This window comes from Hylobates moloch, unplaced genomic scaffold (assembly GCF_009828535.3).
Source record: "Hylobates moloch isolate HMO894 unplaced genomic scaffold, HMol_V3 SCAFFOLD_14, whole genome shotgun sequence".
Classification (NCBI taxonomy): domain Eukaryota; kingdom Metazoa; phylum Chordata; class Mammalia; order Primates; family Hylobatidae; genus Hylobates; species Hylobates moloch.
This window is the reverse complement of record NW_026652289.1, coordinates 44,794,426-44,807,903: the sequence shown is the minus strand read 5'-3', so window position 1 is coordinate 44,807,903 and position 13,478 is coordinate 44,794,426. Positions and strand designations below refer to the sequence as shown.

The following is a 13,478-nucleotide window of genomic DNA, read 5'->3' as shown; positions in this document are numbered from 1 at the left end:
AGGTATGAGCCACTGTGCCTGGCCAAATTTTTTTAAAAAACAGACATGAGGTCTCACTATGTTGTCCAGGCTGGTCTCAAACTCCTGGCCTCAAGCAATCCTCCCACCTCAGCCTGCCAAAGTGCAGAGATTATAGGCGTGAGCCATGGCGCCCTGCCTGAAATTATTATTCATTGTTGAACAGAGGGCCCCCACACACTTCATTCTGCAATGGGCCCCACACATTATTCAGCTAGTCCTGCCCATCCCTGTCCCCCTAAAAAGCGTACCATTTAGGTGCATGTAGAGGAGAAAAGCAGTGTGGGGGTGTGTGGGAGTAATATGGTGGCTCTGGAGAAATTCACAGGGTCTGCTCGAACAAGCCATGTCGTTATCTATTATGTAAGAAGAGTCCTCTCCCCACTGTGCCCTGGGCCGGCTCAGCCCTGCGTCTCACTCAGCGGGTCCCAGCGGGTAGGCCAGGCCTCAGAGACTATCTCCTCGGGAAACAGGCTGCTCAGGGGCCCAGAGACGTGCTGAGGTCCCACAGCTGGATGGGCACAGCCAGGACACCCAAGGTCCTCCAGCTTTTGGCCTTTCCCTGGGGGCCTTCATCCCAATCTATCCAGCCTCCCAAATGCCAAGCCTGTGGCTTTCAGCCAAATTCCAAAAGGGCACTTGGCTAATGGCGGCTGGGATCCCTATTGGCCATGCCACTTTAGGGGAGGAGCAGGGGAGAAGCCCGGGGCCTCCTGGCCTGGAGAGGGGAGCAGTGTGTCAGGACAGCCCCGGATGGGACCCGTGACAGCGATGACACCTGCCAGCCTGATGCTGCTGGACTCCCTGCCAGGCACTTCGCACGTGTTAGTTCATTTAACCCTCAACAGCTCTGTGAAGTGGTTACTATTACCTTTGCTGCTCTTCCATACCTCTCAGCTCCTTTTATAGATAAAGACACAGGTTGGTTGGTTTTGTTCTGTTTTGTTTTGTTTTGTTTTAGAACCAGGGCTGATGTTCTTAATAAAACACAAAACTCCTTCTTTTCAAAGACTCTTAAAAATATAAGGATGCTTCTTTAAGAAATGAAGGGCATTTTTTCCAGCTGAGAGCCTTCAAGATACTTAATAATGAAGCACAGAAACACTCCTCAGGGCTGGGACTCGGCAGGTGTACTTTTGAATATCCTAAGAGCAAGAAACACTTTACTGGAACATAACTAATGGAACTAGAAATAAAATGAGGGGCAACAACCATCTCTGCTATTATCTAATATTGTCGAGATGTTCTGAGAAGTGCAATGAGACATGACTTAGAAACTGGAACACAGATGTTGGGACTGGAGATAACATCATTAGTTGCAGGTGACATGACTTTATGTCAAAGATGCCTGGGAATCAACTCAAAAGTTATTAAGACGAAAGAGTTCTCTAAAGTGGCCAGATTTGAAGTAAAAAAGTATGTGTCACTGCTACTGTATTCTAGAAATACTCAATTGGGAAATAAAATAACAAAAATCACAGTAAGTGCTGAGTACTATGTTGGCCCTCATATGGAACCTAAGTCACCCAGGCCTCACCTGGGATTACTGGAGTAGGCAGAACCCACATTTTTCTGGCTCTTCCTCTATCTACTAATGCAGGCTTCCAGCCTCCAACAGGGTGTCACCCTGTTATATCTGGGGGTGATTAAGGGGAGGTAGTGCGATCACCCCATCACTATCCCTACCCTGATGCCCTGTACCATGTTAATGGCTGGGCCCCAGGCACCGACTCCTGGTATGGGAAAGGCTGAGGCCCCGGAAGTTCCTCTGGGTTTCAGGCCTCAGTGGGGAAATAGCCCACGTCCAGGGGACCAAGTCTTGGTTTTTCCAAGACCTCCCTCACAACCCCCGACTCCCCAACACACCCAGCATTCCACACTGTCTCCTGCATCCTAAAGCTACACCATTTGTGCCGTGTGTCTTACAGAATCTATATCTGGACAAGGAGCCCAAGACTTTCTCTTGAGGACTCAGACTAACACTTGCACCAGGGTAGGACAGAGCAATACCTGAGCCTGCTGGCTTCCCCATTCTCCTCCCTCACACAAGACATGCTTCTTCCCCTGCCTTCCATGATCCCACCATAGCTTTGGCTAAAGCTGGAGGTTGCACAGAATCATCCCCATCTACACCTCCCCAAACCCCTGCAAGGTTGGCATTAGCATCGTTACTTGATTGGAGAGGAAATGGAGACAGAGAGGTTAAATAATTTGTCCTTGGTCATGCAGCAGATGGCAAAGTCAGATTGCCAACCGTGGCCTGCCTGACACCAAAGCCCAGAATGTCTCCACTGTGCAAGAGCTCCCATGAAAATAAGCTTTGGCAATAGGATAAATATGGGAAACTGAGGAGCCAAACATCACTGATGCTTGAGAAGCAGAAAACGAAATACGATCTACCCCAGAGCAACTGGGGGCTGCTTCATTCCCAGGGTAAATGTGAGGCAAAATGCAAAGCAGCACACTGGTTACCAAAAGTATTTGAGGCTTTTTAAATGTCAGCCGCAACGATCGTGAATCACTCTTTTTAAAGTTCTTAATTCAAAGTGACCCTCCTTTTCTCCCTGGCTCCCCTCCTGATTCAAGTCCTTTCTGCTGGCCTGAATCATTCACTCCAAGTTCTAGGACGCAGGCCTGCCAGGTCCCATGGGAAAATTGTCACTCTCTTGTCAGGGGAGATGTGTCCTGTGTAAGTGTCCCCAAGCCTGCTTGAAGAGAAGACTGTGGAGGGGAAGATTCTGACCTTAATGGTGGTGCAGCTGGAAAAGTCAAGGCAGTAGGCTGGGCCTAGTCACACCCAGGGTCCCAGATGAATCCCTTAAAATGCGTACTCTTTATTGAATGCCTTTTACATCACTGAGAATACAGTGATGACAAAACAGCCCCTGACTTCACGGAGCTCATAATCTGGTGCGGGAAGCAGACATCATGCAACTACATGAGCATATAATTACAAGATGATGAGTGCTGTGATGTACAGGAAGCTCTGAGTGTGTATTGCAGTAGGGACTGACTTAATCTTGGAGGGTGGAGAGTGGGCACCAAGAGCACCTCCCTGAACTGAGTAAGACATGAATGGATCACTGTCTCCATGCCCAGCACCCACTCATCCTTCTTAGAACGGTATCTGATTTTTCTTCAACTCATGAGTGGGATATTTAGCATGTGCCGCTTCCCTGGCCATGGCAATTGGCTTAGAGGTGGACACATGAGCCAGTCTAGAGGTAATGGGTGTTGATGTCAATGGTTAAGCCCCTGTTAGAGACATACCTGAAGTCAGAACTATGCTTGGACTTTTAATTTCTGCTTTTGCTTAAGTCACTTTGGGTCTGGTTTTTAGTCTCTTAACAACCAAAAATATCCCACCTAGACTAGGGGGATAAGTCTGAAGTAATGAGATTAAAAAATATGGGAAAGAACATTCCAGGCAGAGGTAGAAGAAAGTACAAAGGCCTTGAAATGGGAGGAAGGAGCAGGGCATATTCAGGAACTGAAAGAGGGCCAGGATGGCTAAGAACAGAAAACAAGGGGCTAAGTGGAAAAATGAGGTGGAAGAGGTGGACAAGGCATAAAGTCAGAGCATGCAGGGCCTTGTCAGCCATGACAAGGACTTTGGTCCTTAGCCTTGGAGTAATACGAGTCCACACTCAAGCAGACAGGCTCTAAGTGTGAAGGAGGTAGCCCCAGGTCAGAGAGGAGGCTGCTGGGAGGAGTCCATTTCATCTCCATCATTGGCTGACAAGATAAATAACCCCTCCCACAGAAAGAGAGAGATCTATTTTTCAAATGCGTTTGGTAAATTATGTGGTCATTCAAAGGTGTTATTGAATTCATGAGGGCATTTGTTATTTCACATTTTCTCAGCTGGGAGAATAGAATCATAGCTACCAATGTAGCTCCGTGGAAATTGGAGAATGTCTTGGAAGTCCAAAGGAGTCTTAGTAAAAGTTCCGTGAAAGCCCTGGCTACCCCTAGAAGGGTACAGTGGGACCCTGATGCAAGGGGGCCTAGGAGCTTGTTGCAAAGGCTGTGGCTAGCAGATTGAGATTGAGATTATTGTGATAGTGATGATGATAATGAAGATGGTAATGAACACAATTGCAACTGACATTTGTTTAGCCCCTTCTAAGATGCTGGACACTGCTAAAGTCCTTTATAATAATTTTCTTCTTGAGCCTTTACAACAATACTCTGAAATGGGTATATCATCATTCCTATTTTATAGATTGAGTAAACTAAGGCTCACACCAGGGAGGTGACTTGCCCAAGGACACAGGGTAAAGACCCAAACCCAGGCCTCTCTGAGTCTGAAATCTATGCTATTGATCATCATCTTACATGTTTCTGTTCCACATATGATCTGTTGGGGCCTCAATCCATTTCTTTCCATCCCTGTCCTCCAACCAGTTGGTTTTTAATTGGGTCTGGCCAGTGGAAGTACTGAAGAGATGAGAAGGCTGGAGGAAGGGAAAAGCCATTCTGGCTCTGGCAGTGCCAGTGGCTCTGGCTGGATTAGGGGCTGGATTATTGTGTAGGGTGGGGGCAGCCCCTCTAGCAGCTCAGCAATGACATGTATGGGTGCCTGGAATAAAGCAGCTTCCTAATCCCTGGGAAACATCCATGTCTTAGTCCATTTGTATTGCTGTAAAAGAATACCTGAAGCTGGGTAATTTATAAAGAAAAGAGGGCTGGGTGTGGTGGCTCATGCCTGTAATCCCAGCACTTTGGGAAGCTGAGGCGGGATGATTGTTTGAGCCCAGAAGTTCAACACCAGCCTGGGCAACATGATGAAACCCCGTCTCTATAAAAATACAAAAATTAGCCGGGTATGGAGGCATGTGCCCGGCATCCCAGCTACTTGAGGGGCTGAAGTGGGAGGATCGCTTAAGCCTGGGAGGTGGAGGTTGCAGTGAGCTGAGATCGTGCCAGTGTACTCCAGCCTGGGTGACAGAGTGACACTGTGTCGAGAAGAGAAGAGAAGAACAAGGGAGCGGAGGGGAGGGGTGGGGTATATTTGGTGTACATTCTGCAGGCTGTACAAGAAGCATGGCACCAGCATCTGGTTCTGGTGAGGGCCACAGGCTGCTTCCCCTCATGGTGGAAGGGGAAGGAGAACCAGTGTGTGCAGATCACATGGCAAGAGAGGGAGTAAGAGAGATGGGGAGGGACCAGGCTCTTTTTAACCAGCTCTTGTGAGAACACTCTGATAAAGCAAGAACTCGCTCATTGAGGATGAGGATGGCACCAACACATTCATGAGGGATCCTTCCCTGTGACTAAAACACCTCCCTTTCAGTCCCACCTCCGACACCAGGGATCAAATTTCGACATGAGGTTTGAGGGGGACAAACATTCAGACTATAGCACCCCTTATCATATTTTTGTTCTCTAGCCCTTTCAACAGCTTTGTAATCAATCCTCTTTATTAAAACTTGAAATATCTCTGTGGTTTCCATTTTCCTGGCTGGCCACTGACTGATACAATCTCATTGACAGGGGTGCCTGATAGGGATTGCTACTGTCATTCACAGATGGTATCACTGCCAGCTGCTGCCAGAATAGTTTGCTGAGATCAACAAACAGCAGATAAGGAAGTGATGGCATTTGAACCTGCAGCCGGCCTGGAGATCACTTGCCCACTGTGCCCTTGAACTTCTCATTGGCATTCCACTGGGGCTGGAGGCATAACAGACGTCAAAGGCTTGAGTCAGCTCTGAAAATTACATCTCAGACTGGCCACGGACTTAAGGTGATTTTATATTTTTGGTTTTTTTTTTTTTTTTTTTTTTTTTTTTGTAGATATGAGGTCTCACCATGTTGCCCAGGCTGGTCTAAAACTCCTGGGTTCAAGCAATCCTCCTGCGTCTGCCTCCCAAAGTGTTGGGATTATAGATGTGAGCCATTGTGCCCGACCCTTAAGATGATTTTAGAAGGAAAAGTTTTCACGGAGAATCAGATTCTTAGTTCCAGGCCCGAGTTGCTCTAGGCCATAAGCAGAAGGTGAGAACCAAATTTACTCCCTGACTGCCACCAAGTCCTGTGGGACTTGACTTGAGGAGATCTCGCTCAAGCTCAGGTCCCCATCTGTGAGGGGAGCAGCTGAGCCATAAAAGACACAGTTTGTTTTCTGTCCAACCAACATCCATTCCCCCCCTCACCTACTTCCCACTTTTCTTCCTGTCCTGTATAGACCCTTCCCATGCACAAAGGGTCAAGGTTGATTGGTTTCAACCAACTGTGGTCACTCCTTTCCCCATGTGAGAGATTGGTTAGTCACGGGCATGTGACACAACCATGGCCAATGAGATGTATGGGGTGGTCTTGGAGGATGGTGTGGAGAGGGGCTTCTGAGAACGTTTCCTTCCTCCTAAAAAAGAGACATGAGAAAGATACCTAACCATTTTCTGCCTCTGGAATGACTGGGTGAGAAAGCAGTACCTGGAGCTGTTTCAGCTATCCATGAGCAGAGCTGCCAGCACCTGGGGATGGCAGAATGGATTCCCAAGTGTAATCACAGAGCTGCTGAAATTAACCAACCCTAGAACGACCCAACATTTGAACTCTTTGCTACGTGGTGTAATACATCTTTGTTGTTTAAGCTATTTCTAGTTAGGTCCTCTGTTACTTGCAGCCAGAAGCATTGTACTTTACATATTAGGCCATTAGTCAAATCCCTCTGTCCTTATTACATGTAACATTTTGTGATTCAACTTCTCTTTTCAAAGAAGGAAATCAAGGCTCGACAAGAGAGAAATAGTTGAAGGCTATGCCAGACATGTGTGGCAGAGCCAGGACCCCGGGCTCCTGCATTCTCTCCCACTACACCCCTTTGCCCAATCCCTTTATATAGCGATGGAGATTATTGCTAAATAGTTATTGTTTCTAAGAAATGCTTCAGTGTCTCACTCGCCTACAGCTTCTCGCAGATGCAAAAGATTACGGTATTGGATGAAGATGACCCTGGATCATTTCCTGCAGCCTGCCCCTCTGCATGTTGTGCTTGGGACCCTGCAGTCTGCCCCCTGCATGTGTACTCTTGGGATCCAGCAAATTACAGAAGTCTGAGTGGGGGGCAGGGTGCTCTCTTTCCCAGCACATAATTACCAGGCCTGGCAGCAATGGTGCTGCGAGCGTCTGTGGACCACCCAGCCACTGTGCTCCCAGCTGCAGCTGATCCAGAAGATCAGAGGGGTCTGAGTTCACACAGGCTTCTCTTCCTTCTGCAGTGTGAAGGCTTGCCAGGGCCCACATGAAGGCGATGGAGGACTCAGTGAATCCTGATTTTCTGACCTATCTTTGGTAGGAGATCTGACTTGTATAAATTCAGTGCTCTCCTGGCCCACGGTGGCAACCTCAGCAATTCTCCTGGTTGCTAGGAATCTCTGTTGGAACTAGTCCAATACCAAAGTTAAGCAGGGAATCAGAAAGGAGAAGGATTCTGTCCTTCCACAGAGACTCAGCCACAGAGCCAGCTGTAGAAGCTGGCAGAACCAGAGTCATATCGTTACTATACAAGCATTTTTCTTTTTCTTTTTAACTAACCGTGACTATTTGTGCATATAAAAGCCACGTTTTCTCTCCCTTCACAGTGCCTGTTCTTGGATCCTAGAAGGCCAGGTCAGGTTTTTGAGGTTCAAAGTGAGTGTCCCAGAGGGTGCCCCAGCTCAGGATCCTCCTTTCCCTCTCCCCTTACCCGGGCTGATGGGCTGGGCTTACTGTCTGGGATCAGTCAGGGGCTTTGGTTGTAAGTCACACAATCTGACTCTGGCTACCTTAACCAAGAAAAAGAACTCTGGGGATGAGATATCAGAATGTTCTCAGTTACAAGTAACATAACAGCAGGACTTCTTACATTACTTAACAAGAAGGCAACACATCGTTCTCAAGATTGGTTCCACAGCTCAATTAGGTCATTGTGGTAGCAGCCTCCAAGATGGCACCAATGCTGCCCACCTCCTGGTAGCAGTGCCTCCCATGTTAGAAAGGGTTGGCTCGTGTAACCAATAGGAGACTGCAGAAGTGACAGCATGTGACTTTCAAGGCTAGGCCATAAAAGACATTGTGGCTTCCACTTTGTTCTCTCCCTTGGGTCACTCATTCTGGAGGAAGCCCGCTGCCATGTCATGAAGACACTCAAGCAGCTCTAAGGAGAGGCCCATGTAGAGAGGAGCTGAGGCCTCTGTCAACAGCCTTGTGAGTGAGCCATCTTGGAAGTAGATCTTCCAGCCCCAGTCAGGCCTTCAGATGACTGCAGCGTGAGAGACCCTGAGCCAGAACAACCAGCTAAGCCACACCAAACCAGGCATCAGACTGAGTTTTTGCATCCCACCCTCACAACACCCATCAAGCAAGCTTTATTATTACCCTATGCTGCAGAAGAAGAAAGTAAGGCTCAACCAGGAAGTGACAGAGATGGGATACAACAAGACCTCTCTTCAAGGGTTAGATGGGCCAGATGGGTTCTGGCCAGATGAGTTTGGGAGAGATAGCCCAGCCCTGCTTACCTGTACAGGCTTCAGAAATCCCCTAAACTATGCCCCTTGTCCTGGGTGTCTTGGTCCCCAGTGATTCCTCAAGTACAGGGCTCTGCTTGTATCCTCCATACCAACCAATAGTGGACCAGATAGGAAATCCTGACTCCAAGATTCACTAAATCTGAGCCCTTCTTTTGCCCCAGCCTCTGAAGTGCGTCTGTCCCTAACCCTGCCTGCATCTTCATTCCCTGGCCTGGCAGTCTACCCTCAGACTCACCCACAAACCCAGACAGTTCCTGAGTTGCACAGGTGCACCTGAAGCCAGTATTTCCAGGAACAGCGACACTTTCTTAGAAACAACAGTCACCTGGGACATAATACAACACCCCAGGGTCTCGTAGGTTCCCTTTCCAAGGTGATGGCCCCCAGAGAGGTCCCTGTAGCAGCAAGTCCCATACAGGGCTGCTACCAGGGACAACATCTACTGCCAAGTCTCTCCTAGGGATTTAGGCTGACGCAACTTTTTCTAGGATTTAACTTCCTCTTTCTTTTTGGGCTCTAAGTTCACTATTATGTCTGTGTCTGAATGAATTTGTGCAGTTCATATGTAAATTGGCAAGAAGTGGCAAAATAGCTGGGAGGGGAGGGTCGGAGCATGACAGGGGGTCAGGCCATCACTATTCCTTTAAGAACCAGTGGCTTTCAAATTGCTTTTTAGGAAGGAAACCCTTTTGCTAAAGGAAGCGAGAGCAAGAACCACTCTGGCTGAAGCCTTTGGTGAGGTTGGGGGTAGAAAGTTTACCATAATGTCAGCCACTCATCCCCCAAGGCAGCCCCTGAAGCACCTGTGTGGAAAATATTTTAACTTTTCAGGACTAACACCTGCTCCCCAATGTGCACGAGTAGCAACATAAAGCAGATCTCCAACACCCCAGCATCCTCCAAGGCTTTAGACTTGTTTCTCTGTTAGGATTTGCTGCAGCTGCAAGTCATAGATAATCCAAAATAACAGAAGCTAAAATGACATAGAAGGGCTGGGCATGGTGGCTTATGCCTATAATCCCAGCTACTCAGGAGGCTGAGACAGGAGGATCACTTGAAACTAGAAGTTCAAGACCAACCTCGGCAACGTAGCAAGACCCCCACCTCTAAAAAAAATAAAAAATAAATAAAAAACTTAGCTGGGCATGGTGCCATGTTCCTGTAGTCCCAGGTACTCAGGAGGTTGAGACAGGTGGTGATATGGTCTGGCTGTGTCCCTACCCAAATCTCCTCTTGAATTCCCACATATTGTGGGAGGGACCTGATGGGAGGTAATTGAATCATGGGGCAGGTCTTTCCTGTGCTGTTCTCATGATAGTGAATAAGACTCATGCGATCTGAGGGTTTTAAAAAGGGGAGTTTCCCTGCACAAGCTCTCTTCTCTTGTCTGCTGCCATGTGATACGCGCCTTTCACCTTCTGCCATGGTTGTGAGGCCTCCCCAGCCATGTGAACTGTAAGTGCTTTAAACCTCTTTCTTTTGTAAATTGCCCAGCCTCAGGTAGGTCTTTAACAGCAGCATGAAAACAGACTAATTCAGGCAGATTGCTTGAAACCAGGAGGTCAAGACCAACCTACGCAACATAGCAAGACCCCCCAGGAGGATTGCTTGAGCCCGGAAGTTCAAGGCTGCAGTGACCTGTGATCATGCCATTGCACACACCAGCCTCAGTGACAGAGCAAGACTTTGACTCTAAAGAAAAAATAAATAAGCTGGGCACAGTGGCTCACACCTGTAATCCCAGCACTTTGGGAGGCTGAGGCGGGCAGATCACTTGAGGTCAGGAGTTCAAGACCAGCCTGGCCAACATGGTCAAACTAAAAATACAAAAATTAGCTGGGCATGGTGGTGGGCATCTGTAATCCCAGCTACTCAGGAGGCTGAGGCAGGAGAATCTCTTCAACCCGGGAGGGTTGCAGGGAGCCAAGATCGCACTACTGCACTTCAGCCTGGGTGACAGAGCAAGACTCTGTCTCAAAAATAAATAAATGAATAAAATTACATTTAAAAAAATACCAACAACATAGAAGTTTGTTTTTCTCTCAGATCACTGACACCTAAAGGGATTAATCAGAGATCTAGGCTCAGGACCCCTCTCTATAGAAACAATTTGAGTAACCTAAAATCAGTGTGCCTGCACCATTCCAGCAGCCTAATCTTCCCCCACCTTGCCTCCCTCCAACTTAGCAGCCTAATCTTGTGAGATCCTCAGTGTGTGGCTTCCACCTTGGGGCTCCACAATGGCCTCTGTCACACTTACATTCTAGCCAGAAGGAAAGAGGAAGGGATGGAGAATGTGACCAACTATTCTGGCTTGCCCAGGACTGAGAGATTTCCTAGGATACAGGACTCTTAGTGCTAAAACCAGTAAAGTCTCAGGCAAACTAGGACAAGTTGGTCATCCTAGAAGAAGTGCATGGCCCCTCTCTTAGGTATACTTTGGAAGTTATATAGCACGTTGCTTTCATCTTTCTGGCCAAAACTTAGTTATATGCCCCCATCCACTGCAAAGGAGGCCAGGACATGTTGATTTTATTCTGGGTGGCCATATATCCAACTATACACTTTTGAGAAAAGAAGGGAAAATGGCTATTGGAATCAACAAGCAGTCTCCAGCCTAAATCCAGAGAGGAGACTTCCATGTATTGCCCCCAAAAAACTGCCATGCAGGTCTGTATTAGTCCATTCTCATGCTGCTATGAAGAAACACTTGAGACTGGGTAATTTATAAAGGAAAGGGGTTTAATTGACTCACAGTTCTGCAGGGCTGGAGAGGCCTCAGGAAACTTACAATCATGGCAGAAGGGGAAGCAAACACATTTTTCTTTACATGGTGGGAGGAAAGAGAAGTGCCAAGCAAAGGGGGAAAAGCCCTTTATAAAACCATCAGATTTTGTGAGAACTCAACTCACTATCGTGAGAACAGCATGGGGGTAACCACCCACAATACTCAATTACCTTCCACCAGGTCCCTCCCATGACACGTGGGGATTATGGGAACTGCAATTCAAGATGAGATTTGGGTGGGGACACAGCCAAGCCATATCAAGGTCCAAGCACTTGGATTCCATACTGAGGACCTTCAAAGGCAAGGAAGTCTCAAGCCTCACAGGCAAGACAAAGAGGGAAGCATCAATCATCCCCTCCTGCTCCTATGTTGGCAGTCTGCCTCCAGCTGCAGACACACTTGCTTTTCCAGCCTCCCTTGCAGCTACAGCATGGGCCTCTGGCTTAATCCCAGGATAGAAAGAAATATCTGCTGGGGGCTTCTGTGGAAGGATTCTTCCCATCTAATGAATGCATAGGAGGAAAAGCCTTTTCTACTAGTCATGGCCCTGTCTGGGTGTAACGTCCAGAACTTCAGCAGCCATCTTGTGACCACAAGGGGTCAATCCAAGGATAAAACCAAAATAACAAAGCAGAGAGGTGGCAAGAGCCAGGGTCCCTGATACCATCATTGATGCCTGGATTAATCCTGGAGCCACTTACCCCTGGAGTTGCTACTATGTGAGATATTAAAAATCTCACATCATGTAAACCATTTTCTATTGAATGCACTGTTACTTGCAATTGATATTGGGTAATGTCAATCATTCTAACCAACAAAGAGCATGTCTCCTACTGAGTGAGAGGAAGGAATAGGTGATCTCTGTGCAGCTGCTCCTGCTGGGAAGATCTGTTGGGGCAATGAGCGCCCTGAAAGGAGTGGGCAATCTTCCTTCATCATCTTCCTTGCCTCCTTCCCTCTTTCTCTTCTTTTCTTCTTCCTTCCCTGCTTCCTTCCATCCTTCCTTCCCAGCTTCCTTCCATCCTTCCTTCCCACACCCTTATCTTTTCCTTCCCCTTCCCTTCCTCTCTCACTAGACATCAAGCCCTAAAGATACTGTTTTAAACAAGATGGACACATTTCCTGCCCCCAGAAGCATACTGACACGTATGAGATAGATGATTAAACAGGACTTCACAAGGTATGACAGGGGCCAAGACAGGAGAATCAGGGTGCTGTGGGAGGTCCAGAACAGACTCCCAACTCAACTTGCGAGTTCAGATGGCTTCCTAGAGAAGACAGCCACATTGGGTCCTGAGGGATGAGTAGGAGTTAGGTACATGAAAGAAAGGAGTGGTCAAGCGTCTGGAGCAGCCTGTGGAAGAGCTGAGAGGAAGAAGAGTGCAACTCCTTCAAGGGACTGAAAGCAGCTCAGTGAGGCTGGAGCTAGGACAGGGGAGGGGCTGTGCTGGGAAATGGCTAGACATGAAATAGGGGGTCATTAGGGGCTGGATCCAAGCATCCTTGTGAGCCACGATGAGGAGCTGGCACTTTGCCTGAAAGCACCAACTGGACCATCTGCCTCTTAACCACCCACTTGCCCTGCATGGCTCAGCTGCTGTCCAGGTCTCATCCTGGGTGACCCCATCATGGACTGGCCTGGTGTACAATGGCTGATAGATAGGCTCGGGGTGCAGCTGGACCCCAGGTAGGTACCCTCCCTGGCCATGCCAGAGCTGAAAAGAAGCCAGCCCTGTCCCATACTGTGTTGTGGGGTGATGGGCCACTTTGTGAAAGGGTGTCCCACCCCCCGCCACGTGTCCGCCACTTGCTATGACTATAGTCCCTTCCCTGCTTCTGAAACTGGACTCCTGCTTCCCCACCCCTCTATCTAGTGAGGGAATATTCTGACAGCCCATTCTAGCAGGACCTCAGGATGGAAGATTGGAAGCTCCCTGTCCAGGGAAACACAAGTGGATGCCCACTCCTGGGGAGAGGGTATATAAAGACCCTCAGCTATGGGTCACATGGGGCATCCGTGATGGTAGCCACTGCTTGCTGGTGAGCATGAGAGTAAGGGGTGTGGCTAGGGATAGGCCGAGGGATTGCAAGGCTGGAGTGGTTTGGCCTGTTTCTTGATTTTTTCTAATTCAATTTAAATCTGACTCTAAGCCACT

General features: G+C 48.1%; 1 protein-coding gene across 1 annotated transcript in view; it reads right to left on the bottom strand.

Moving 5' to 3' along the window:
- Positions 1-1,019: 1,019 nt before the first annotated feature.
- Positions 1,020-13,478, bottom strand: part of SLC28A1 (solute carrier family 28 member 1) — a 90,978-nt gene continuing 78,519 nt past the window's right edge. Inside the window, exon 19 of the mRNA XM_032174348.1 lies at positions 1,020-1,163. Coding sequence (XP_032030239.1) covers positions 1,127-1,163 — 37 coding nt within the window. The 3' untranslated portion in view covers positions 1,020-1,126. The remainder of the gene's footprint in view (positions 1,164-13,478) is intronic.